Source organism: Chamaea fasciata, unplaced genomic scaffold, assembly GCF_029207755.1.
Source record: "Chamaea fasciata isolate MVZ Bird 193981 ecotype frontalis unplaced genomic scaffold, bChaFas1.0.hap1 SCAF_2, whole genome shotgun sequence".
Classification (NCBI taxonomy): Eukaryota; Metazoa; Chordata; class Aves; order Passeriformes; family Sylviidae; genus Chamaea; species Chamaea fasciata.
Genome location: NW_027094087.1, coordinates 74,957,803 through 74,984,456, shown reverse-complemented (window position 1 = coordinate 74,984,456; position 26,654 = coordinate 74,957,803). Strand labels below are relative to the sequence as shown.

General features: G+C 39.4%; 1 protein-coding gene across 1 annotated transcript; it reads right to left on the bottom strand.

Moving 5' to 3' along the window:
* Positions 1-1,137: 1,137 nt before the first annotated feature.
* Positions 1,138-26,435, bottom strand: GPR180 (G protein-coupled receptor 180). The gene is made up of 9 exons (XM_066176355.1): positions 26,259-26,435; positions 24,384-24,542; positions 21,219-21,413; positions 17,697-17,877; positions 17,442-17,491; positions 13,727-13,884; positions 7,322-7,513; positions 6,895-6,972; positions 1,138-5,228 (listed from the first exon to the last, which is right to left on the bottom strand). The coding sequence occupies exons 1-9, from the start codon at positions 26,404-26,406 to the stop codon at positions 5,070-5,072; spliced, it is 1,320 nt and encodes a 439-aa protein (XP_066032452.1). The 5' UTR covers positions 26,407-26,435; the 3' UTR covers positions 1,138-5,069.
* Between the last annotated feature and the right edge of the window lie 219 nt (positions 26,436-26,654).

Genomic DNA, 26,654 nt, shown 5'->3' with positions numbered 1-26,654 from the left:
TTGCAGATGTTTGGATTAAATCTCTCCTTACCCACAGGCAGACCTTGTGAAAAGCCATGTGACGTCCTTGGTTGCCTTCTACCACAGCGTTACCATCTGCCGAAAAAAACAGCACCCACTCCAGCAGTGTCTGTTTTCATGGTTTTTCTCCCCTCAAAAATACTTCCTTAAACTGGGGGCTGCTCATGACACCTCCCAGGTCCTTTTGAAGGCTGCGAAGGCACAACTTGAATTGAAGTTAAAATACTTTAAAGCAGCTGAACACTTTTCCCTCTGCTGGAAACCCCCTGCCCCTAATGACACATTCCTGTTTTAAGACAGTGGTTGAGGGCAGGCACAGTCCAACTGTGAGCATGCAAAATGCAGCAGAAGACATAGAGAGAGACGGAGGAATTAAAAGGCTGACAGCTTGTAAAAGACTGATCAACTTTGCAGCTGGCCTTCTAAAGAGGTTCTGGTCTCTCTTCAATGTACATTTCCTGCCCCATCTCCAGCAGTGCCACCAGCACTGAACAAAGTTTAATGAACCTGGTTTGGTGAGCTAAAACCACTGAGAACTAAATTGTTCTTTCTTTGGCTGCTGCTAAAGACTGAATTTTTTACCAGTTTAACTCCTTGACTCCTCACTCAAACTGCGAGGTGACTGCCAGTGTCACTGCAAGGGAAGTGGGAGCAGTGTGTAGCCAGGGAAACAGGGACACTATTTTTGACAGCCAACAGCCCAAATTAGCTGCAATGTCAAACCACACCCTCAGGTCTCTGATGGCTATGGAGACTAGAAAGATGGCACAGAGGGCAAAGGAGAGACAGGAAAAGCGCGATATCAAAACAGGCCAGGGATAAAGAGAATACACACATACTACATGCAAAGCAGGGGCTGGACTGCGGAGTGTTGATCGTGGGAACAGATGGAGAGATAGAGAAATGACACCCATTACCCTCAAAATCATATGTATGAGAGAGGGGGAGAGGGGAGGGCAGAGAGAGAGAGCAGTGGGAGAGAGAATTCTCAAGGCAAGAAATAGATTTGTAGAAAATAATGGTTTAAGGAAAACTAGAATCAGAACTTAGCGTTCACTGAAAAACCACAGCCTGGTCAGATCAGTGCAGTTAGAAAAGGATCCTTTGAAAACAGGCTTAAGAGTTTCTCTTTTAATGTTTGACATTTCCAAGGAGAAGCTGCTCTTTGTACACTGGGTAGTCACACAAAGAGTTAAAAGGTACAGCCTAACATCAGCATTGGCCAGCCCCATAAACATTTATTCTATCAATTAGAGGCAGAACATTGCACAGAATAAACTAAAACCAAATCAAATAAAGCATTCTTCCAGTTCTGTAGAGGATTGAGATGCAAACAAAAGGATTTTGATACTTCCATGGCTTTCCACTGGCACAGGAACCAGAAAGAAATATTCATTTAGATCTGGCTATAAACGTTTATCTTGTGTGGGAGGTCTTAGTATTGTAATATGTATTAGAAACTTGGTATTTTTCCAATCAAGTCTTTCCACTTCTATTTACATATATTTAATTGTAAATATTCATTTTCCTACCTGAAGCACTTTAAATAAATATACAATAAACACAGTCTACATGGAAGGGGAGTGAATAGCTGAGGAGACTTGTGATGAGCCCCAGAACTACTCCAGCCTTCACACCGCTGGTCAGGAGCAATGCAGGATGATCCCTCCTGAGAGCTTGTGGGGGGGCTTGTAGATTGAGTTGGTGATCTCACCCTTTTGTCTATTGCACTGAGATCCTCCCTCCCAACCAACAAATCATAGCTGACGCAAACTGGCATCTGCTCTAGCAGAAAAGGTGATGGCTGGCCAGGTGATGCCCTCTCACACAGAGAAGTGGATTTTTCCACAGCACAACCAACTTCAGTTTGCAGTCTTGTCAATACACACTTCTATTTTGCAAGCACTGAAACACACAGGCAACAGAAGGAGCACACACAGTAACTCCAACTTTATTTAAAACAGAACTGCATAATGCACAGAAACTCTCAGATGAGATGTCCTCTGACCTCAACAGTGCTGCTCACCATGGTCAGCAGGAGCAGTTTCCCTTCGGGGGACCCTGCTTCAGCCCCGTGCAGCAGTGAGTATCAGGGAGCCTGGAACTGCTGACGCTCTCCCTGAAAATTCCCCACGTGCGTGGCAGCCTTCGGCAGGCACAAACCCACACCTCGTACACACTGGGACTATGGGGGCACTGGAGGAGTGCTTCTGTCCACTGTAGTCACCTAATGCAGACCCCGTGTAGGGCACAGCACCCATTCTGCTGACATACACAAAAGCCCCAGTTTGTGACAGAAAACTAACTTCTTCTTTTTTTTTTTTTTTTTTTTTTTTTTTTTTTTTTTTTGTGACAGTAAGCACATTTTAGAAGTATAGTTTTCAAGTTGAGATGCACGGATTGAAGACAACTGGAAGGCTGGAAGCTATTTTTTCAAGATGAAGTTATGAAATCAAATTGATAGAATGGGTAACAGTGTTGATAAGCATGAAAAAAGCAAGGTCTTATCAGCTGTTCTCGCAGGAGATGCAAGTTAGGAAGAAGAGAGACTTTTACATACTTGAACCACTCCTCAGGCATGATCAGAAGCAGTAAGTTTCAACACAGAGTACAGGTTAAGTATGAAGTTCTGTCCATTAGTCATACCTGAAGACTTCCCCCCTCCCCAAGATATCCTGAACCAAATTAACTGAATATTACAGCAGTCATAGTGACGCACTGCTACAGGGTGCATTAATTATTTAGTAATATCAAACTGGTGGGCACTGTTCATTTGCTGAGACCTGGGCACCAGCTAAGAGACCCTTTGTACCACTTACCATGAGAAAGTGACACTTCATTGCTACAGTTACATTAATAGCAAAATTAAAATTTATTTTCAAGTAACTGGATCCAGTGCCAAACTAAGAAACTAATGTTACCTGTTGACTTCTGGGCCGATGTGGGAAAGATGTAAAAGACAACACCTCGCGTTTTGTGCTTACACTAATGAACCATGATTTGTTGGGGTATATTTATAAAGTGAAAATAAGGTAAATGGTATCATAATATTGACCAAGTCAAGTCAGAATAACTACAGGAAGTAAGACAGTACTTCTGGAAAATAAAACAAATGGAGTGCCTCTTCTGAAAGTCACATAGAGGTTTTTTTGCATAGATTAAAACTTTTATCATGATGGATCATAAACTGTAAAGTAGTATTTGTGTCTATCAGAAAATTCTATTTTATGTGTGAATTTTAAGTCTTATACGTGAGGACAGATAGAACTCTTTTACTACATTATTGGAGACTTATCAAAAACAGGATGCTTTTTTCTTGAGAAGATGAAAAGTACAGAGATAAGCAGGAAAATAAAGACTGAAGTTTTAACCAATAATATTTTTGTGTGGTTATCAGAGGAATGTAATAATTAATCTTTTAATCATTCTGAAGATTGTGTGAAATCATAATATCTCATCTTTTCCAGCCTCAACCTGCCATTCTTGATCTGAATTACAAACAATAAGAAAGGAGATGATTTAATGAGCAACTTTGTCATGTTGCCATTTTGCCTTAGTCAAAGGCAAATATCTAGTTTTGCCTCTAAACTAAAATGGAACAGACTTCTGTTTCAACTATGCTCACAACTGAGGCAAAGATAAATGGAAAAATTAGGGCTGTTTTAAAGCTAGAACCAGTGTCTTCACATTTTCACAGACATCATCAAATACACACTGTTAAGAAGAAGCAAACACTGATTTACTAGAAAATAAAATCCATTTTGTGAAGAAACACACATGTATGAAGTCTAAACTAAGCCAAATCCAAAAAGAAAAACTTCACTCACAATGGCAATAGGTATGTTCTTACTACAAAAGAAAAAGTGTCAGCATGATTTAATCATACTCTATAAATAGGCACTTCAATAAAGTATATATTTACACTGGCTTTCTGAATGCTAGGGCATCACAAAGTAGAATGGCTTTATTACAATGGATGGAAGATGGCAACTACTTAGAACCCAGTGCCAACATGGATTATAACAAATCCAGTGAGTATTTTGTTTTTCAATTATTCATAGAAAATTTAATCCTGATTAAGTATCCTTGGGCAGGAATTCATGGGTAGTTGATGACTGAAACCAACATTTATTTGAAATGCTTCTGTTAATTTAATCTGTGTATATGGCTTAATTATGATTGAATCCTCAATGCAACAGAAATGAATTATATCAGGATTAAAATTCTAGTACCACATCATCCATTCCATTTTCTTTGCCTTTTTTTTCCTCCTTTAAAAGATGCAAGGCTGCTGTTTTAATTACCTTTATGTTGCTATGTATTCTAAGCTTCAAAAAATGTTTAGACCTTGATTACTGGATGAAATTTTTAGTTACATTTACTTTTTTTTTTTAAAAAAAAGAAGATATAAACCCTATTTACATTCCCATTAGAATTTTAACCAGTATGAACATTAGATGCTAAAAAGGCTTTTCTTTTACACCCGTGAAAAAAGAAAGTTTCTCTCAGTCAGTTGTGAACATTTGACTTTTGTTTTCTAGATGATTCTCCCTCCTTTCTTTCCCCATCTTTTACATTGATATAAAAACGCATTTTCTCTGAAGCATGAAAATAAAAAGCCCCCTTGTACTCATCGTTATGCATCACACCAATTTCACAACTGGCCTATTTTAAACTTGTTTGTGCATGTAGATGTTTTAAGAACTGCATTTTATAAGACCTTCAAACCTAGTATTGACACAAAGTAAGGGCATTTTTGGTGTCTGTGAATGGGAGAAAAAAGATTCATTGTATTCTTCTGTGATACAGCTCAGCACCACTTGTTAAACAGTATCTATAAAACTCTTCAAATTATGGATTTTTACACTCCACAATACTTTTAACACATTAATCTGGGAATCTTGTCAGACCAAAGGTCTGTGAAGTGCTTTGATATTATCACTCAGTTTTTCAGAGAAACCAACGTTATCATACACTCGTGACAAAAATACCTGTATATTCAAGTCATTATTGCACATTTATTATATAATGTATTCTTCCTAAACATCTCAGAAGTGATGTCGATTTTTATGTCCAGAGGATACTGTTAGTGGCAACGTCACTGATGACAGTGAAGACACTTCCCAATATAGACTATGGGATAGAAAAAGTCTGTAGAGGATAACCATGGAGATGCACTGACAGAGGATAACACCCATGGTAATAATCTAGAGACAAGAAAAGAGAAAAAGAAAGAGTAAGTAAAAAAAAACCCAGTCACTAAACAAGACACAATAAATTTCTATCAGCATGAGTGCTTGAGGTTTAACTTTAAACCTTTTACTACTGCTGCAGTTACAAAAGATTTGAACATGCATTTTAAGTCCAGGAATCAGACTCTCACACCTGGGTGTTTTTAAATAAGTAGATAGCCCTGGGCAAGTCACATAACCCTTCTGGCAGTCTCTCTTCTGGGGAATTTCAGACTTGCAATTCACCACCCATGCAGTTTCACAAGCAGAGGTGATATTTAGATATTCTATTCTTATAACAAACAGAGTGGGGGAAAAAAAAGCCTTGGAAACACTTTGCACTAGCACAATCATGGAGCTGAGGATAGTGATTTATAACTCTCACTTAGCCAGATCTCTTTCAGTTCAAGTCTCTTCATCTGTAAAAGCTGTGTAAGGCTGTATTTATCGAATGCCTAAAGGTGTAACTTGTTTCTGAGAAAGCACAAGTCTTCAGTTTATGTACCGGCAGTCCTTTAAAATACATTTTTCTTACAAATATGGTATTTATTGATCGTGCATTTTATTGTATTGAGGTGCATTTGAAGATGCAAACATTGCTGAATTATCATAGTGCAGGAACTGCAGCTGCACATAATGGTTAAAGCTGCTCAAATGCAAGAGCAGAGCAATTGTAGTCTTCCTTTGGTAAGCTCAAAATATTGCAAAAATACTACTTTACGGATCCTACCTCTAGAGACTAGACTGCCCTCCTGCCCTGAGGATGTTTTCATCAAGCAAAACAAAAAGTCTCTTCATTAGTAACTCTAGAGGAATCTTTTTTTTTTTCTGCCTAGATTTCCTTTTCTTTTTTGTAAATCAAACACAATATTTATTATTTATATTTAATAAAACCTTTTTCTTTCCCTTACATATCCTTTACACAAATAAAAGCTCGTTTTCTGAATGTATTTGCATACAAATGCACAGATGGTTATAAGCATAAAGAAAAGAAGCAAACCCTATGCTGGAATGAGGTAGTCAATCACCTGAGAATAGTGGTGCACCTCACCTGAACATGGCAGGCTCCACACTCTGAGTTCTCAAGTTTCCAACATGTTTAAGCAACCCAGAAACTCAAAGGTGAGTCCACCTTTGTTTTTAACTGTTTAGAGCTTACAAACCAAACAACATATTTGGACAGACTTCGTGATCTAAAGAAAACAGTACAGCTACAGGTTTCCTGACCTATTTAGCCACACAAAGCTTTTAAAGGATGAAGACTAAGAAGCAAGCAACAAAAAAAATTCCACTGATTTATCTTTCTACTCGCTTTGTTAAAAGAATCCCCAAGGTGTTTTTAATTAAAAGCCAACAAGCAAACAATAAAACAAAACACCCCTTCACATTTTCCTTTGACTTAACAATCTCCCCCTCTCCCTCCCTTAACCTAGAAATGATTACCCTTAGATGATTTGAGCCCTGTATGTCTTTGTAAAATATGACTCACATTAGCATCAATGAGAGCTGTGTGACTAAGACTTTTCAAGTTGCTTTGGGGTCATAGGATTAACAGCCTAAGAGCATGAGTTTGCTAACAAACATTAAACATGAAGAACAACTACTATTCAAATTTCATCTCTTTTATCTTGCCTGTACATACCTTTTCTCTTTGATATTCTCTGAATATTACAGCAATGGTTGCAAGACATGGGTGGCACAGAAACCAGAGAATGCAGGCCTAAAAAACGATGAGTATAAGTTGTAAAATGACTACATGCCAGCTTAGAAGAAAGAGGTGACAGTTACAGGAACTAAATTTACATTTCTGTCTATTTTATGAACCCATTGTTTAATTTTCAATCAACATAATGAAAACCACACAATGAAAGGTGGGATTTATGTTTTAAAAAGCCCTATACTCCTTATCAAATTAAAATGCCTACTCAGAATATGATGACAGGCTGCAGTGTAAACAAATCAGACACTTTAACTTTCTTATGGAGGGAAAGAGTTTAGTGCTTCAGTCAACTGTATGCCACAACTATATTTACAGAAGAAGGGATCAGTTTGCTGGATGTAACCCATACTTTGGCAAAAGTGATGTAGAACTCCCTTTTCAGCGTGCTTCTCTCCACTGTGATAATCTGGTAGAGCCCAGCAGCCAGGGACAGAGCCAAGCAGACTCTGAGGCCAATGAGCAGCCCACTCGCCAAGCCATGGTGCGAATGGTAGCTGTGGTGATTTGTATCTTCAAACTGCTCCCAAATCAACAAAAAGCTCTGAAAAAGAACAACAGCGAAGTGCACTTAGAATAAACCAGGTTACACTAACTCTCAACTAACCTTCCCATCACAGATTAAGTTATCTGGTGGTAATGCTTCACTCTACTTGCTAGGGACTGCCATGCTAAGCAAAAAACCCCAACAAACCCTAGTCTGAAACGCTTTTTGTCGTGACCTATCACTCCAACTGCAACTGGTAAGAATGGAGTCTCGCTTCTTGGATTTTGTAACTTTTAGAAAGCTCGACAAGTTAAAGTTTCCTCTGATTTGGATAGAGGGAATGTAGCACCTTAGAATAAAAATCTGAAATAATCACCTGTACACTTGTCCTACTCTGCAGGAAGACCACTAAAATGATTTCACAGAGCTACAGGGAGGTGTCTTCTTTCACTTGTGATCCACAACCTGTAAAGCTTGTTTCAAAGGCAGGCGACTACGCCTTTTCTTTCAAAATCCTAACAGGATTCACTTTTCTTTTCAAAGATGGGGAAGTAAGAGGGTGGTGCTGCTGCCCCTTTTATACAATAGCCTAAAGGCTCAAGCGTTCACCCAGGTTGAACTTGGATCTCCCACAATTCCTTTCTTTGCCTAAAGGATATCCAATTCACATCTCCCACCTCCTCGGAGAGTGCTGCAACTGCCAGGCTATAGGGTGTTCTTGGGTGGGCCACTCTCCACCCCTTCTATTGAAGCTGTGCCATTGTGGAGAGAAGAATTCAACATCAGCTAGGTCAGAAACTGTGAGCGAGCCTGACTCTGCAAGCACCTGGCACAGAAACCTCCTAGGGTCTAGGAAAGGGAGTGCCACAGGTTCCAAATGCCATTCCAACATGTGGCCGAGCACTCTAGCCAACAGATAACTACATAAAAGATAGTAACCCGCTCCTTAACTCCCAGCATTGTGGCCATCTGCTGTAGAATCTAATTTTCTGTGAGCACTGTGAGAAACAATATTGATATTCTCCGAGGAAACACAGACTAACAAGTGCCTAGTTTCTGAATCTTGAAGAAGGCAGGCGCCAACTAGCTGCATTAAAAAATGTGCCTTGCTGAAGAACACCTTCTCAAGACTTTGGGAATGCTAACATTATAAATTAGAATACACAAAGTTTAGACTCTCAGAGCATCATGTAGCAGCTGAATGGCACTTTAGAACTTGAATATACACTGTATTCCAGTCCACCTACTGCACAAATCTAACTTGCACTGAGGCTTCAGGTGCTTCATAAAGCAGGTTTTCTGAAGAAAGGTAGGCAAATTTGATTTATGAGTGTAGTAACTCTGGAGACCTTCAGAAGCAGACATTGTATGGCTCAATTTAGAAATATAAATTAGTCGGATTCCTTTCTGAACACATTCAAAGGCTTTCTCACTACATAAAGACAAAAGGGTTACTAATATTAACTTTAAAAAAAATGTGTAATTCACCTGTGCCTTCCAGAGGTGGGTGGCCTTGATTCTCATCAGTTGAACAGTAGAATAATTTTTGCTTCGAATATCCTCAGAGTACTCACTCTCCTGCTCTCCCTCTCCCTTACCTAGGGGGACCCAGCCCTGTCATTTCACACCTGCTGTCACTTCAGTCACTCCTCAACCACCTGGATGGAACGATGGGGGAGGGACAGATGTAAAGTATGCATGTCTTCAACGTCACTGATTATTAGCACACAATCTGACCAACAGGCTTCAAATGTTCTCACCATAATGCTCAGAAAAAGAGTAGTTTTTAGCAAACATCTTCAAATGATCAAGTTACTTGACCGAGAATTCTGTCAAAGAGTAAGACTGAAGACAGACTAAACTGCTCCGGAATCCCTGAGATACAGCACAGTCTTTGGTAACGTTGTGTCTATAGCACTAGTTTTGGCATGAAATTGATGAATTCCTATCACAGAAGTTATTTCAGTCCAGTTAGAACATGCTCAGACAACAAACAAGGGCTCTACCAGTTACAGAATCACTGCAGTCTTGTGAGCATTTTCCCTTTTGATATTTACATTTGGGAACAGCCAAAATATTAAACTTCCCAGACTATACATATTCTGCTTGAGAAAGTGAAAGACCCCATGACTCAAGCAAGGGTATGGGGGGAAGCCATATGGGCTGATGGAGACAGAATTGTGATACTGCTCTAAGAAGAAAATATCGCTGGGATCTACCTCACCTTAAAAACCAGAGCTCATGAAGGCCTAAATTTTCCTTAGTCTACACCAAGAGTAATAGCAAAGAAGGAAACCACTTTCATGGGAAGATGACAAAGAACTGGAATAAAGGAACCATGAGAACAAAGCCCAAATCCACATAGGATAATAGTGTCTGACAGCAGAGTGTGTTCTGGACCAGCCCTTTAAAGAGTGTAAACAACACAACATCAGTTGATCAAAGGCTGTGTATGGTGACAGGAATGTGAGATCACAGAAGTACAGTTTCCTTCAGCTTCATTAGATTATTTCAAAATAAGCAGAAGGCAGAGGCATTAGCGGCAGAGATGGAACTGTCAGTGCAACAAAGTGTAAACTTGGACAAAATAAGTGTGTCATTGGCCTTACTATGAGCAAGGGCTGTCCTCACTCATCTGGGAAAAGCAAGATCCTATAAAAGAGAAATCTCTGCTACTGAGTGTTTCTAGGTAAAAATGGATTAGACGATCTGTTCTCAGTGAAGAAGAACTCTCACAGACAAGCATGATGTTGAAGTTAAAATCTCTTCAGTTGTGAAATACAATAAAAAAGAAAATAAATTTGAGAAATTAAGGCCAAGGAACCCTAAAGTCCCTTACCTTGACCACAGAAAGGCAAGTATCAGCTCACTTAGCTGCAATATCAGGAACAAACTTTAAAACGCCAGACATCAACCTGCTGAAGCAGACATCAGAGACATCTTTTGCTGGCAGTGAGCAGAACTGTTTGAGCTCTGAGAAGAAATGAGGGGGGACAATTCTAATTGCTATCCAGAAGAACAACTGTGCTTAGACTGTAGATGAACTGGATGAGAGAGGAAGCTGAAGAGCTGACTCACACTATACTATGTCCAACACTTAAGTCACAACTGCTTCTTTATAAGAAGAAACAGAATGACCATCTCCTTGTTTACATAATACATTGTTCAAAATGCCTGACTTTACCTGTATATAATTCTGACCTATCCTGGCTCACAGTGGACACCAACCACTGTCCAGTACTGGTCTTCTTCCTCAAATATTAGAGGAATGACAGCCATGGATATCATCCTGATGTTCCAGATACACAAACTGAACCTCCACATCCATATGAAGAAGAACCAGACACTCTTCCTTTATGTCATGAGGAAACAATTATAGTAGAACTCCTCTTTCTCTTCACGATGCCAACACTGACTTTATGACAAGCCAAGATAACGTATCAACCTCCAGCAAAGACAGGTTCTCATGGGACAGATCACCCCTGAGAGGCAAGGGGAAGGGGGAAGCAAAAGGGAAATTAGAAGGAGCAGCAAGGCAAACTAGCTGTTTCTAAACATATCTAGTACTCAGTTATCTGATGTCACACAATGCCAGTACGGCAAAAAATGATTTAGATCTAAGGTCAGAGGTAGAGCTCATTCTAAGCACACCTGAGAAACCCCGTGTAGGGTGATGTTTAAGGCAGTAAGATTCTATGCCATTTTGATCAGGTTCAGAGCAATCAGCTATCTTCCCAGAATCATTGCCTCCAGTCTGGTCAGCCCTGAAAGCTGAAACTGCTCAGGTCTATGTGATGTGATGCCATCAGTAAAGTTCTGTACAAGGTTTGTGCTTCAGCAGCAGAAAGCAGAATTTTTAATGAGCGCACAGCAGCCTGGGAACCTTTTGTTCTGTGGCTGAAATAAAGAACAAGTTAAGGCAAAGGGAGATGTTAAATGGCAGACTTGTCCCTCCTTTGAGATGTTACCTCTTTGCAGCTGCAAAGACCACAAGACATTTGCTGACTAGGAGGCTGTGTCAACCTGACACTGAAGGCAACCCATAAATATAGCCCAGGAAATTGCTAGTGCTTCTGAAAGAACAAAAAAATTCCATAGCATCAGTACAAAGAGGAGAAAAACCCCTGAAAATTTGCTGAGTAATTTGAACTAGTAGTAGGCAAACAGGCTCAGATGGCTTGCCAGTCAAAACTGCATTTATGTTGAAGAATGACATGTTTTCTCAGGCTGTCCACTTTCCTGACTTCCCTGAAGATGAGAGGAGGACAGGTATGGGAGAATGCCAAAAAAACTAACATGGTGCAATCTCTATCTGCTACATTAGGTTAATGCACATAGTTTCCAGCAGCCTCCACAGCAAGTCCTCAGAACATCACTGATTATCCACATAGTCAGTCCAATCTCTGGCATAGGAGGAAGCTGGCTCTCCCATAAGAATCTCTGGGAAAGATCAGAACAGGAAAAAGGTCATTCTACATTTTTAGCCATTAAAAGGGCCCACTGATTGTTTACAGCAGGTCAAACACCCACGTCAATCTTGACAGACCAGTGAACAACTGACTAATCCAGAGATGAACTCTTGAACTCACCACCTTTGATAGAGGTGATACAGTCTAAATTACCTGAGCCCAAGAGCTGCACACTGTAATGAGGAGAACCAAACTGGCAGAAGGTGCATTTTGTACTTACTGAACCATGAGATGGAAAACATCCTCTCCAGAAGGGATACTCTTGGTGTGAGGGCAATTTTCCTGGAGACAGTAGATACTGACATGGGGGTGCAAAACCACTTAGGCAAATGACATATTCCGATATCCATACTGTGTTCCTACAAGACTCCTGCTGAACCTGACATTCCCAATGGTACCAGGAGGAGATGTGCTAGAGCTGTGCCTTAGATATTAACTTTGTGCTAATGTTCCAGTGTCGCTCCAAGAGCCAAAAGACGTGCAAGGGACCCATCCTGGGGAAAAGAGCTCATATGTATGATGCCTGCTCCACTTTTACCACAAGTAACAACCAAAATCAGATCAAGCTGATTCTACTGAGTGTCTTTTCTGTGTATAGTAAAAGGAAACAACAACGAAAAACTTTCCAGTCTCAAGCGGCAGAGTACTAACACACCCATACATATGCACAAGTGCAGAGGCATGAATGAAATTAAATACTTAAGAAGTCTTCTCTACTACCAGCATGCAAAATTTCTGGTGCTGGATAGGTTCATTCCACCTTACTTTGACACCCATCTTTAAATTTCAACAGTCCCATTGACCTTAACAGTCTTTGGTTTACCGTCTTAATTAGCAAGAAAGGCCAGCTCCCAGCTATTCTTAATGTTCTAGAAGTCCACTAGTTTAGTTTAGAAGCAGCACTAATTACAGATACTACGCAAATGGCACAAAAATCTTCAGTATAATCTCTTCCTCATTACTGTCTCCAGTTTCTCCCTGCTCTTCTATTTCTCAATGGTTTTCAGATTCTCTTGTCTTTATGGTGTGATTTAAAAAAATTTGTTTACAAAAGGCCCCACCAGGGTTGAATGATTTTCATTACAATTTACTTTTAAGTTACTGGTTTACTTAACTTTCTAATTTATACTAATGGAAAATATTTGAATGAAATTATGTGTCAGTCCATTTGTATATTTGCAAGACCAATCCTGCACATGAACCTTTCAAGAATTCCCTTCCTTATATTGATTGAAAGGACCATTAGACATTCTGAGTGCTTCCAAAAGGAGCGCACTGATGATTTCCTTTTTTTTTTGTGACAAAGACTTTGTCACAGCAGCTTTTCTTGTCTTTCCTCCCATGCTGCTGGTTGTCAACCTGCATAATGTAGTTCACAATGCCTCAGTTGTACTGATTACAACTATTTATATGACCACATTAGAAATCAGATCAATAAAATGACTGTGCAAAAAAAAATTCTTTTACTTTTTTCAGTCTAAGTTGTTCCACTAATCTGGTTCACATCATAATGCTACAAACAATTGGCACAATCAGGAGTTTGGAAAACTGTGGGAACTTCTAAAGTGGTTTTACTGCTAGACAAAAACATACTGTGGAGCTACATCTTAAATTGTTAAAGTAAAGAGAAGGTGGTGTTACCTATTAGACATACTGGGTGCACATTATGCTGTGGGCTTTTTTCCAGTCTTGATACTCCCTTCCTCATAAAATTAAAATATTGAAATTATTTGGTTCACAGTTCTGTCATACTTAATAGCAGCTGTATACTTCAGTGTAAGAATGAATATGAAATACAAACCTGTGTAACAACAACTACTACAACAATGCCAGTAGATGCTGGACTGGAATCCCACTGAAGAGGTCTGCCATGAGATTTCTTCATTCTGCCTATTGTCCAACCCATACACAGACTCAACAATAGATACAGCATTTGTATCTGTGAGACTATGTCACAGCCTATTGAAAACAAAAGAAAAATTAATACAATTACAACAAAAATAAAGTTTTGTTTCTTTTCCTATATCAAAGATATATCCTATATTTCCTATTTCCTATATACCCACAAACAAAGGATGCATGCTTATGCCTCTGTATCACCTTTTAACTTTGATGAGTTAGATTAGATGAGATTGCTTTGCCACAACATGTGGCTATTTTGTGGAGTTTTCAGTGACCAAACAGATCATTATCAGCTTTCCTGCAGTTATGCTGCAGTTCTGCAAGAACATGGGCACAGTGCCACGTCTTTCCATATCCCACTCTTGTGTCAGAGTAGTCTGGGCTCAGGAGTCCATCTGCATAAACAGACTTATAAATGCTAAAGAACTAAAATCATATGTATGTTAATCGTACTGCAAATATGCAACATGATGAAATTAACTCCTTTCTTTGCTCTGAGGAACTTTTGTTCAAAAATCAGATAGTTACATTGCATTTTGAATTAATTGCACTTTGTCTTGAGGATGTAGTAGCTTCCAGAAGAAAGCACAAATATTTAGAACAAATTCCACTCTGAGATACTTAAGGGGGAAAATATAATGAATAACCCTAACACAAACTTCATTCAGATCAACAACTTGCCTGTATTTCATTTTATTAAATGCAAAGTACCTTTGCCTCATTTTGCTATGTCCATTTCTACCTCTGTTTGGGAACAATTAACACATACTCCATAAAGTTACATCCTTAATCAGTGTCTCAAACTTGTGCTTGAAGCTGCATCAGAATAAAGAAACTTTAAGCTAGAATATATTACAGCCTTTATTTGTAGCCTTGCGGCAGCACTACTGACAGTAGAAAAACCTGAAGATTTCTTTCTTGGTGATTGTTGGCTTTAGATCTGGTAAGTTTTTGCCTTAATGAACAATTTTAAAGTTGGTGTTGGGATCTGACTCATTGCACTGGCGCAGCAGAGATGTAAAAGAAAAATTGATTCTTGCACTATGTAAATGGTAAATTTGGTTCAGAAACTAGAGATTGGGCACTATGCACAGCAACGCTTTCTTTTTCGCTTCATTAATATTTTAGTTCAATTAAATTTGTTCCTTATTTGTAATTTTCACTTACACTATCAGGTACAAAAAGAATAAAAGCAAAGCTCTACTTTTATACACTGGACTGTATTAAAAGAGATAAATACCACATTTACTAAAAATACTGGCACAGAAACTGTTGCCACCATACAGAAATTAATATGAACACAAGGGAAGTGTGTGAAAAGAAGATCATTTACAGTATTTCCTGGACACTCAGCAATACTAGCAAAATAAGGGTATAAAACAGACTTCAAAATGTAATTCCTGAGATATGCTTGGTATTCTCAGAGTTTACATGCTTAAATGCTTCTTAATGTATTAAGACACCTTTGCTGTTTAAGATCTGTCAAGAGCTTTTAGTAAATACAAACTTGATCATTCTTTAATAAAATCAACCAGCACTGATTTGGGGCAAAAAATGATCATGGAATTATTTTCCAATGCTACCTTATCAAGAGACAGTACTCACTAGAAAAAGAATTGTTACATGAACTAAAGGCATGCTAAATCAGTGTCACAAATCCAAACTAGAAAAATGACTTAATAATTCTGTGTTCTAGGGAGTATTTTCCCTTCTGTCATTCTTTAACATAACCTGCCCTATAAGGTATAGCGAGACATCATCTTTCAATCATATCATGGATATGGATACTGCTCCACTTCAGTGTGGTAACAATTCAAGTGGATTCCCACATAAATTTGTGTAAGACAAAAATCCACAACCAGCTTTAATCTTTGACATCCAATACACTTTGCTAGAAAGAGAAACATTTAAAAGATTACAATAATCCTGCAATATTCAGCGTCAGTGTAAAGTCACATTACTGAGCTGATACCATAATTGTCTGATTTCACCACCAATTCATTTTTTTGACTATTCAACAAACTTAACAATAGTCTTTGACTTTTCACATTTTATTCTTACCAAAAGTTAAAAGGACATCTACAATGCTTCTGAGTGCAGCATTATTTGTGTGATTTACGTGATTAGGTTAGGTGGTTAATTTGTCTGAGGATCAACTCTTTATATGTGGTAAAGACTAAATCATACTAGGAAAAGAAGAATTGTTTGAGATAGTATCTGAAAAGGTTTTTAGAAAGATATTCTGGCCACACTGCAATTAATAGAAATTTTAACATTTATTTTTAACTCAGATTTCTGTTGCCATATAGGAAAAATGGTACCATCCTTCCCCTCCAAATTATACTACTTGCCATCAGCCACTCTTCAGAATCGTAATTCTTTCACTGTAATTCACTGAAGCTTCCCACATTTCTATTACTTCTGCTTTTTCACTGTTTACCAACTTCAGAGACAGTTAGAAAGGAAAAAGCTTTTGTAGCTGAATTCAAGAAATTCAGCTACTGATTCAAAAATAATGTTCATTATAATCTTTGCTTATTTAAATAAAAGTGGGCTTTTTCACCACAACAAATACACAAAAACAAATCAAACATGAAGCTATTCTCTCTGAAGTTCTGACTGGATAGTTAACACTGAGGTGGAGTTATGACTACCTCCATATTCTCCATTTTAATCATTTCATGAGATGAGAAGGAATGTTTAATAACACTGTTGCTGGAGCGGCTGCAAGGAGCTGCCAGCTCAAATGGCTAAAACAAGAAAGAGGCAATTATTGTGGTGCCAGGTGCCATCAAGAGGCTGATGATTCCAACTGCAGCCTTCTAAATGAACTCTACAAAGGGAAATTTTTCTCCGTATAGGCTGTTACTCCCCAACACTACCACATTATTGCAGTACTACTTGCTTGGGGTGCTTCAAGCCAGTCAAAAGGAAATGCATCTGCTTGGAATGCACCCCCAATTCTTCAAATGTGAACTGCAAGAAAAAAAAAACAACCCCGAAGTACCCAAGAACAATGGAGAGTGAAGAATGGAACAAGATTAAGTTAGTGCATTTTGGAAAGGTATGCTACAGGAATTTAGTTCCAGTGAGAACTTGGAATATCTATACAGAGCAAAGAAAAATGCTTTGTTACCATCAAACCTTCAAAGACGCATTTTTTGCATTATGCTAATCATAAAATTTGTGCTGTAAAATACTTTCCCATTTAATAATTGTTAAATTTGTTAGTGAAATGACAAATCCTATAAAATATGATTAAGTTTCCTAAAAAGCTTGGCTTTCTAGATCTAACTCCACAAAACTCTTCAATGTATTGAAAGACCTGCTCAAGTGATAGTCATGTCTTTAAGTGTTTGTAGCAAGGGATCTTGAGACAAAAGAAAAAATCCTTTGAAAAATCCTAAACAATATCACAGATGTATAACTTTAAATACAGCTATTGTAAACACATAAAACAATTTTTTTTCTGGAGGAGCATTTTTTAGTATTTTGTATCAAAAATTCAATTATGTGATCCAAGAACATAGTATAGTCCAGCAACAGCATTTGCTAATGTATTATACAGATGCACTGGTAGGAATATGTAAGAAACAGCAGATAGGCATACTCACATTCTGCCAGACTTCCCATAAAAGGAGCTCCTATCCCATCTCTAGAATAACTGAAAACAGAAGAAAATGATTGTATAGTTAAGTAGGTGTGTCTTAAATGGGTGTTCTCTCTCGCAAGTACATTTAGGCAGTGATGCAGTTCAAAAGTCAGTCCTATATTTTGCCACAATCCCTCCCAGGCAAATTATGTACTGATCTTTACAACACACTGTTCTTCAAGGCTCAAGACTGAAAGCAGAAAAGGAGCGAAGGTACCTTGAGAAATGCAGGTAGTTGGCAAAAGCTGAACCAGCCTGCAACAGTAATGCAATTGTCAACACCTTTAATACACCATGCATAGGTCCACGCTTCCTAATTGTTTGCCACAGGGATTGTGCATATATGCAAGCAGTTATGAAGTATGCTAGCACAAGCAGGAAAAAGAATTCATGTAATCCTGTGGAAAAAAAAAAAAGAAATACAGCTTAGTTTTACAACGAAACATCGCTACTAGCAGCAAGTAACTAAAAAAACCACCAGTGGGGGTTTTTTTAATACAATCATAGGGAAATACTTAGCAACTGTTACCCCAAAGTAGTAGTACACATAAAATGCATAAATCCTGGTCAATTTTATCCAAGAAAATCGGTGAATTTTATCAGTGAACCAACTGTTATTTGATCTGGCCAAGTGTTTTTAATTAACAATACCTTTTCTGAATAAAGAGGTTTGCAGCAATTACCAGACTAGTATAAAGAGATGCACAGTTTCTTGATACAAACTAAACAACTGCAGCTCATTTTATCAGTCAGAAATACATTTATTAAAGGACTCATTTTTAGCCCTTTTTGCTTGCTTGTTTCATTCTGTAAAGGCACAATCCGAAGTGAGAGAAACCCCAAATAGACTTCTATTTAATCTTTTTAACCACTGGGTGTCACCCTTCCCCTGCATAAAGCAGCTCAAGAAGCACAGCTGATCAAGTCCAAAAAATTACAGATAGAGAAAAGTAGCACAGAAAACAGTAATTAGTTCTTAGCATGCATTTTTTTATGCTTGTCTAAAAAAAATTCCCCGAATTTTTTTAGATTATTTATAAAACAGAAGTCCTTTCATTATAAGTCTGGCAGTAGTCTGGTAAAATGCTCCCCTTAAGACCTGGATCCTGGAAACCTTTTCTATTGTCCGTATGCTTCGCAACCCCTCAGGAGTTCCCAAAGGGTCGAAGCCAGTGAGATATAAGCAAAAACAGGTAAACAAACATTTCTCACAGAAAACTTGTTTTCTTTCTCCAGCCTTCCCTGAAATTCAGTGGTGCCCATAGAATCAGATTCCTAAAAAAAGCACTTTCTCTAGCAGCAAAATAACTCTGGTAAAAGCTTCCAGCCAGCTCCACCCAGAGACTGGGAAGAGCAAGTATACACATTTCAATAACTGTGCTGAAAAACATTAGAACTGGATGAGTTCTGAAGAGTAGCTAGCATTAGAGCTTCTGTGACTGAAATTAAGTATTTTGGACATACACACAAGAAAATGGGAGAAAAAGAGCATAAGGTATTAAAGAGTCTTAAAAATTCCAGGCCACCACTTCTCTTGTACACAATACATAAGCGTGATTTATCAATGACAAAAGCATGTGGTTTAGATCAAATCTTTCTGCTTCAAAAGATACTCACTGAAGCTGGCAAGGACTTTGTAGATAAAAGTTATTTCTCACCGTGATGAGTGAGAATCTTTGGAAAACTCTTTAGGAAAATCAACTAGTTTTTAACAAACACTAAGCATTTATGAGAGAATGCTCCTTCCAACTATAGACAGAGTGTAGATTATTCGCTTAAGACCAAAAGGGGTAAGGAGAAAACTGCACTGAAAACCAACTATAAAAAACACAATTTTTAACCTGCCTCCTAAGTTTCCTGACTTTCAAGGAACCAAGTTGACAGACAAAGCAAAACATTATTTGAAACACCTTACTTCAAAGCTCTTCAGAATGCTACCTTTCCAGCTGCCTTTAGAAATCCTAGATTCTAGTGACACCATGTCTTATGTAGAAGCCCTCTACCACATAAAATAACATTACTTGCCAAGGATCAGAAGTCAGGCTCCCTCATCTTGGAAGACAAAAATCTTAATCACAAGGTGACAGCCTCAAGTTCTTTCCCATGCTTTCCTTACTATTCATTTAATTTTTGAGATGTCCTGTGCCAGGCCACAGCCTAAAGTAACTCAAGCAAAGGAAGACCTAACTAAAACCTTTTGCAACTATGTAATTTTTAGTTGCCTGCATGAAATAAGCAAGAAATGAAGCTTCACAAGAAATGAATCTTCTCTCTGATACCCTCTCATTCCAAGCTTCTACGGAAAAATGGCAAAGATTATTTCCCAGAGATGCATTAAAAATTAAATTTAAAAAGAGGGAGAATGAGAGATTAAATGCTCCTCAGCTCTTTGAAAGTAGACCAGTGCATGTAGCCTCAGGATTCATGGGAACAATGCAGGTTTTAATTCTGAATCAACAGAGCTGCTCCCCTGCAACTCTGAAAGACATGGCATGTACACCTCACCTTGCTTCCTACTTGTTAGATCTAAACACCTGCATCTAGCAGATTCACACACCTCCTTACTCAGCCTATAAGCTGTTCAGAGTTCTGCTTCCAAGTGCTCAGTGTTCCTACAAAATTGTTACAAAGCTGAGATGACTCTATAAGGGGTCTCTACATCACTTTAGTGGGCCATATGATGCCCCTTGATTTAGCAATTACTCCTTCAGCTATTACTCCTCTTGGAGACTAAGTAAATTAACCTAGAATTCACTTCTGAAGACCAAATTCACCAAATAAAAACTGGCCATTTTGCAGAACTTAAAAAATTAAAGAGAGAGGTTAAGTCTGATTATGAGCCTTGAAATCCAGATTAATAATGTGCTACTTTCTTGCAGATTCTGCTAAATATTCCAGTGAATATTTTCTTCCTTTCAAAAACTGAGCTGCCTTTGTTCCCTCTATATTCTCTTGAGACCACGAGTGACAGCAGGGCATTTCACTCAGAGCACAGCAATTAGGCTCATCCTCGGTGTATTCAGGTTCACTCTGTATAGGAAGGCAGACTGAGCCAACAGGGCCCTTCCCTCACAACACAGCCAGGTCAGTGATGTGTTGATGAGGCCTCCCAGAGCAGTGATGCTACGCACTGCAACCAAGAGTACATTAGGCTGGATTGTCCAAAGCATACAATTCTATGTAGGCATTTCTATAGCTGCTGTCTTGAGTTTTTCTTCAGATGTTTAAAGACTTAAAATTCCATTTCTTAATTATAACAAAATCAGGCCTGACAAACCTAATCTATAGCCTGTGACTAAGACACTTATAAAGATCTAAACACTGAACTGAAATTGTACTGGCAAAATGTTTTATTGTGCATGTACTCTTGTTGCACAGAATCAAATTTCACACAGCTAAGGAAACTCACTAATTAACTAAAATCAGGCATTAAGTTCACATTTAAGTGGAAGATTACAATTTCAACATGTTCAAAATACCTGTCAGCCAGTGACTGTAACACTGACTTTCCTTGTGAATCTACACTCCTAGTTAGGCAAATTTTGGAAAGTCAGTCTAGGGAAATGAGAGGATTTTTCTGTGATGACGGAAAATAAAGTTTACTCTTTGTACAAAACCAGAATATGAAATGTAAGAGGCTCTGCTATCCATTCCCCACACTCTTCTAAGCACAGTAAGTACTGATTTGAGTAATCAGATCCTTAACTTAGAAATCTAATTTTAAGAAAAAAAATCTTACCAGATTCCCCTGCGCTAAAGTGATCTAATGGATTCCCTTCTGCATCTGGGTTTAGTAAGACCATTTCAAACTGAATATCCTCGGATTCAGAATAATTCTCCTCGCAGGTAAACTTGTCTACATAAAACACATACCATGTTTCCGGATAAGGAATCTGGGACACTGTCAGATTTTGCTCTGTGTGGTTCACAGTCACTTTAGAAGAAGAAAAAAAACACAACAAAAATAGGAGTAAATACTTGATTAGTTTGGTTTCAGAAAACACATCTTTGAATGAAGATAAAACTTAAATCCACATCATCATATATAGGTTATAACTATACATAGTAGGAAACAGACTGAGCTTTCAAAGCTATCCATAATACCAGAGACTAGACCTCCAACTTCAGTTTTTGTTTCAAGTAGGTGCGGGCAAGGGCTGGTGAGGACACTGCATTCCACCTTTCAGCTCTGCTGGGAGGGCTCCCTCCTTCCAGAAGCCAGAAAGTGCAAACTATCTCCTTTGCTTAGCACATTTCCAACCTCTAGTTCAGTATTGACAGGATTAGCTCTTCTGTACTACCCACCAGGTACTTCTGCAGCATAAGAGATACCTTTGTGAAATTTATTTGACTCTGTTTTCAAAGAGATTTAGAGCACCAAACAGGAACAGCTGCATGTGAGCTCGGTAAACAACACCATGCATACCTTAAAGGTGCAAATCAGTATTATTTCACAGGATCTTCCCCCAACTGTAACACACTAAATTTCAATTGACAGTTAAGAGCTGAAACCATGTGTAATCAAACTGCATATTTCAAATCAGGTTACATTTAAAAACGACTACGTAAGATACTCATGTTTCATCTGCTTGATATCTTACCACTATTTTTGCCTAAAAAGTTAACCAAGCACAGTCTTATCAAAAAAAACTATTGATGCAAATGAAACCTGCACTCTTTATGTTTGGCTGAAACTGCAAGAAACGCAAGCATTGTCACATTGACTACTGAACTCGAGTGCTAATCGGCTCAATCATTTCTCTGCAGGAGAAATAACAATAACAGAATAATTCCCCTTAATAGGTAAAGATGACAATGGCTAAGGATGAAGAAAAATTTCTTTAAAACCTCCACAAAACACAGGGTTTTTTGTGAAAGGCCTTTCTAAATAAAAAAGCTGCAAACATATAAACTCATTTTTGCTAAATATTTTGCAGACAAAATTTAGAACAAATTTCTAACTTGAAGCCTACCTGTGAAAAACTTCTATGTAATTCCAATAAATGGGGTTCATCTACAAGAAGTTATTTTCTATTCTCTTAAGGCACGAACCGAACAACATTAAAATCCAGAAAGAATTGTATTGTATGTGTCCTTGCAGAAACTGTCATGAGGTACGAATTTGGACAACACACAAACTAGTATTACATATGGTGCTTAGTACAAATGAAAGGCAAACTGTGGCTGACAGGAGTGGCTTCACTCCCCATGTCACCCCTCAGCTGAGCTCTGACACTGTGTTATTTGCACCAAGAGTACGGATCACACAGAGTGTGTTCAATCAGTTTCCTCTCAAATCCATAAGCTGACTCAGAGGTAGAAAAGCAACTGATTTTGCCCAAGATCAGCAAAGAGATCCAACTCACCCTGTGGTCATAAAACTCCTAACAGAGCAGAAAACAGTGATACCCTGCTGGGACAGTCAGGAATGACAGACCAACTGCCAGTTATTTCAGCAGCACTTTTGTGCAGCTCTGATGAAGTGTAAGGAAACGACATCCCTAGAAGTGACATTTGTGTAAAGTTTCATTATGACAAATCTTCCAGGAGATCAATCTGTTATTGGGATTCTGACTGCACAAAGGAAATGTATTTAAAAGAAAAGCTGTAGTCACTTAAAACATTTTTAAATGAAGGTTCTAATACTAATTTAACGTCTTAAAATTTATGCTTCAAGTACCATTATAATCAATAAATGGTACAAAAATTATTTCAGTCTGTCTTCTAGTTATGTAACTCAATGCTTCAGTGTTTTAGTGTTCTTTCACATTTAGACGGGTACTCAAATTAAGCTTTATCCCGATTAGCTCATCTTTGATACTGTATTAAAATTTTTCTAACATGTTTTGTACATCAAAGCATGGCAGATTTGTGCTATGATGAAAAAATAGTTTCATTTTTGTTTTCTCCACTTTGAAGAATGTCATTTCCACAAAACCGAAGAACAGGAGCCTCTTGACAAGTGAGAAATGCTCCTTTGTAAACATGAGACAAAATTACAGTCTACATAGTCTATATTGGTATAACTCTTACCTCAAATATTAAAAACAGCTGAATGTGAGATTGTGACAAATACCAAGTTATAAAAGTAAAGGATGAAATAGCATTAAGTTATAATAGAGGCAAGCTATAAAGTAAGGCAGCATGATGCAGATTAATTTCTGCAGAAGAAAGACTTACAAGGTAGTGAAAGAGAAGGTTTACAGGTACAAAATCACCCTTTTACTTTGTACTTGGGCTACACACTCCGACCTTACAAACATTTGCTTCAAAACTTTAGAGGCAACTGCAGCAGGTTCCATCACTTTGCCTCTAATTTGTTTTTCATTCCACTGCAATGAAAGTCACAAGTCAGAACTCCAACAAGTCACACATTTGACTGTCCCAAACATTCAGATTCTTTAGATCTTCAGTTTCTTAGTACAATGGTATTCTTTGTAAATTCTCTCAATATCCAAGACAACCTATTTAATGGAAAACTCGAGACTTAAAAAAAAAAAAAAAAAAAAGAAAGACATTTACTGCAAGGGGAGGCAAAAAAAACACCTCTGTACTGAATGACTAAATGAAAACTTCAGCCAAGTATGTACCCTCTCTGAGCTGTGAACATGTGAAAGCATGAACTGGAACTGGTCATAAAGTTTGGCTGTTTCCACTAAAGCCATTGTTTGTCATGGATTTCATTTTCTAGCAGTACATTGAATTGTAACTTGCAAAGTCTTCTGAAGTGATACAAATAAAGAAATTTTATTTTGTTATAGTATTTTTAATAGCAGAAGGCCAAAGTCCTAGATGATGCAAAGCCCAAATTCACTGAAATGAATATTCTGAACACACAGACAATTGAACAGAATTCTAAATACACCAGCAACTCTGTAAGGAAGAAAAAAAAGCAGTAACTCACATGTCAGTTGAGCTTTAGAGAACTTCTCTGTACAGCTGTGATCTTGGCCACTGCTCTCCAGGTTGTGCCATTCCTGTGCTTGAAAGAGGTGAAGTCTAGCTGCTTTTGCCACAGCTACTGCTATATTCTTGATTCTGACACACAGAACAGCATGGTCACCTTGACATTTAAAAAAAATAAATCAACTATTCTGTCTTGATGTCAGTTACAAACAAAAAGACAGTGTGACACAGATTTTTTTAATAAGTAGCTGCAATACAGCTTCACATTATCCTTATTTTCTTACCACTACTTCCTAATGAAACTATTTATGGTCTTTCAAAAACAATTTCTATGTCTCTCATTAAGAAACCAGTGAATGCACAATTCTCTACGATGGTACTTAAACAAACCTTCACCACAGCCCAAGTGTCGTTAACCTTCTCTACTACAAAAAGCCTTCCCTCCCCCCTCTTTTAAAAGACTTGCAGATAACGTTTTTTTCTTTCCTCCCTCCCACTCCAAATTTTATTGTTTTCAAGTTAAAGACAGTGCCTCAACTGGGTCAATAACTAGTTCAAAGTCTAGTATTTTATGACCTCTGTGGCATGACTATGAGCATCATAGGGTAGCTCTTAAGTCTAACTCCAGAAGAACTTATGTGAATGGACTTTCACATTACAGATGAAATAGAGCTAAAATACCTAATTACACATGACAGATGACAGATGTCAAATTGATGCAAAGAAAATCGAACTTCAAAAGTGTTCTCTAATGTGTCAGAATCATAGCATGACAGAATGGCCTGGATTGGACGGGACTTGAAAGACCACCTAGTTTCCAGCCCTCCTGCTGTGGACAGTTTTTCTCAGATTTAAACAGTGCACTTTTCTCCTTCCGATCTATTTAGAGCACTTCTACAATTAACTTCTAGGACAGTGATTATTAACTGCTTTCAAGTGACTCCATAAGCCATCTCCACCCTATCTGGCATTTCTCTTTCAGTGCTGGGAGGTCACGCTCCAGCTCTGTTTTGCTTATGTCACGTTTTCCTGCATCCCGTTAGATTTTGAAGCACTCCGCAGAACTGTTCTGCCACGAGGCTCAATGGAAAAGAAAAACAGTCTAAGCTACTGAAATGCTGAGCACATAGGAAAAGCAGGCTGGCCAGCAGAACCTTGCTGGACATGGCATTTGTCATGATTACACATATCTCTTTCTGCAAAGTAAAACTTCTCTAGCAAGCACAGTGGGCCACTGCTAGGGCTCTCTTTCAGCAGGATAGTAGTCAGGAATTATTACTAAGTAATCACTGACTAATAGTCAGAAATTATTACAAGCAAGAAGTCAGCAACACGGGAAAGAAAAGCCATTGGGAATAACCAGGTGAGAATTTTACATCTTAACGCGCGGTGTCACTAAGATCACACAGCGACAGGGCACAGCGACGTTGAGCACCGCTGCCATTTGGTGGAACTCCAAGAGGGAAGGAGCGATGCGTGTCGCAGTGAGGACGCGACACCCGGCCGGGAGCGTCCGCACCAGGCTGCGGGACACGAAGGGAGGCACAGACAGCGCTGCTCCCCTCCGTGACCCGCAGAGCGGAGCTGCTGCCAGCTCCTGCACCCAGCGCCCGGGGCCGCCCTGCCGTGCCCAGGAGCCCCGGCCCCGCCCGGGCAGCGGGTCGGATCTGGTGCACGTCCCGGCGGAGGAGGAGAGAGAAGCAGGAAAAGAGGGAAGGACGGAGAACCGCGGGGCTGACTCCGTTCCCCACCCCGCGGCCCCTCCGTCCGTCAACGGCGGCCCCGCGGCTCCTCACAGCCGCCCCCCTCCCCATCGGCCCCGTTCCAGGGCGGCACAGCCGCTTCCCCGCTCTCCTGCCCTCGGGGCACCCACCGTGGAACTGGAAGCGTGCCACGGGCCGCCACGGCTCTCGGCGGGCAGCGGCGCTGGCGAAGCCGCCCCGCAGCGTCTTGCCCACGGCGGGGCCCCAGCAGCAGCAGCCGGCGGCGGCGCTGAGCAGCCACAGCAGCCGCCACTGCATCGCCGGGACCCGCCGGACACCAGGATCCTCCTCCCCCCCCCGCGCCGCCCCCAGTCACGTGACGCCCCCGCCGCGTTAGGCGCCAGCGGGAGGGCGGGATGGGTGAGAGAGCCAATGAGGGAGCGCGCCCGCCCTCGGGGGCGTGACCGAGAGCACAGGCCCCGCCCCTGCGGCAACGTGTTCCGTTGCTGGGTCCGGCCGTAAGTTGAGAGACCCAGAGTCGTAAAAGAGACGGCTATCAGTCGCCG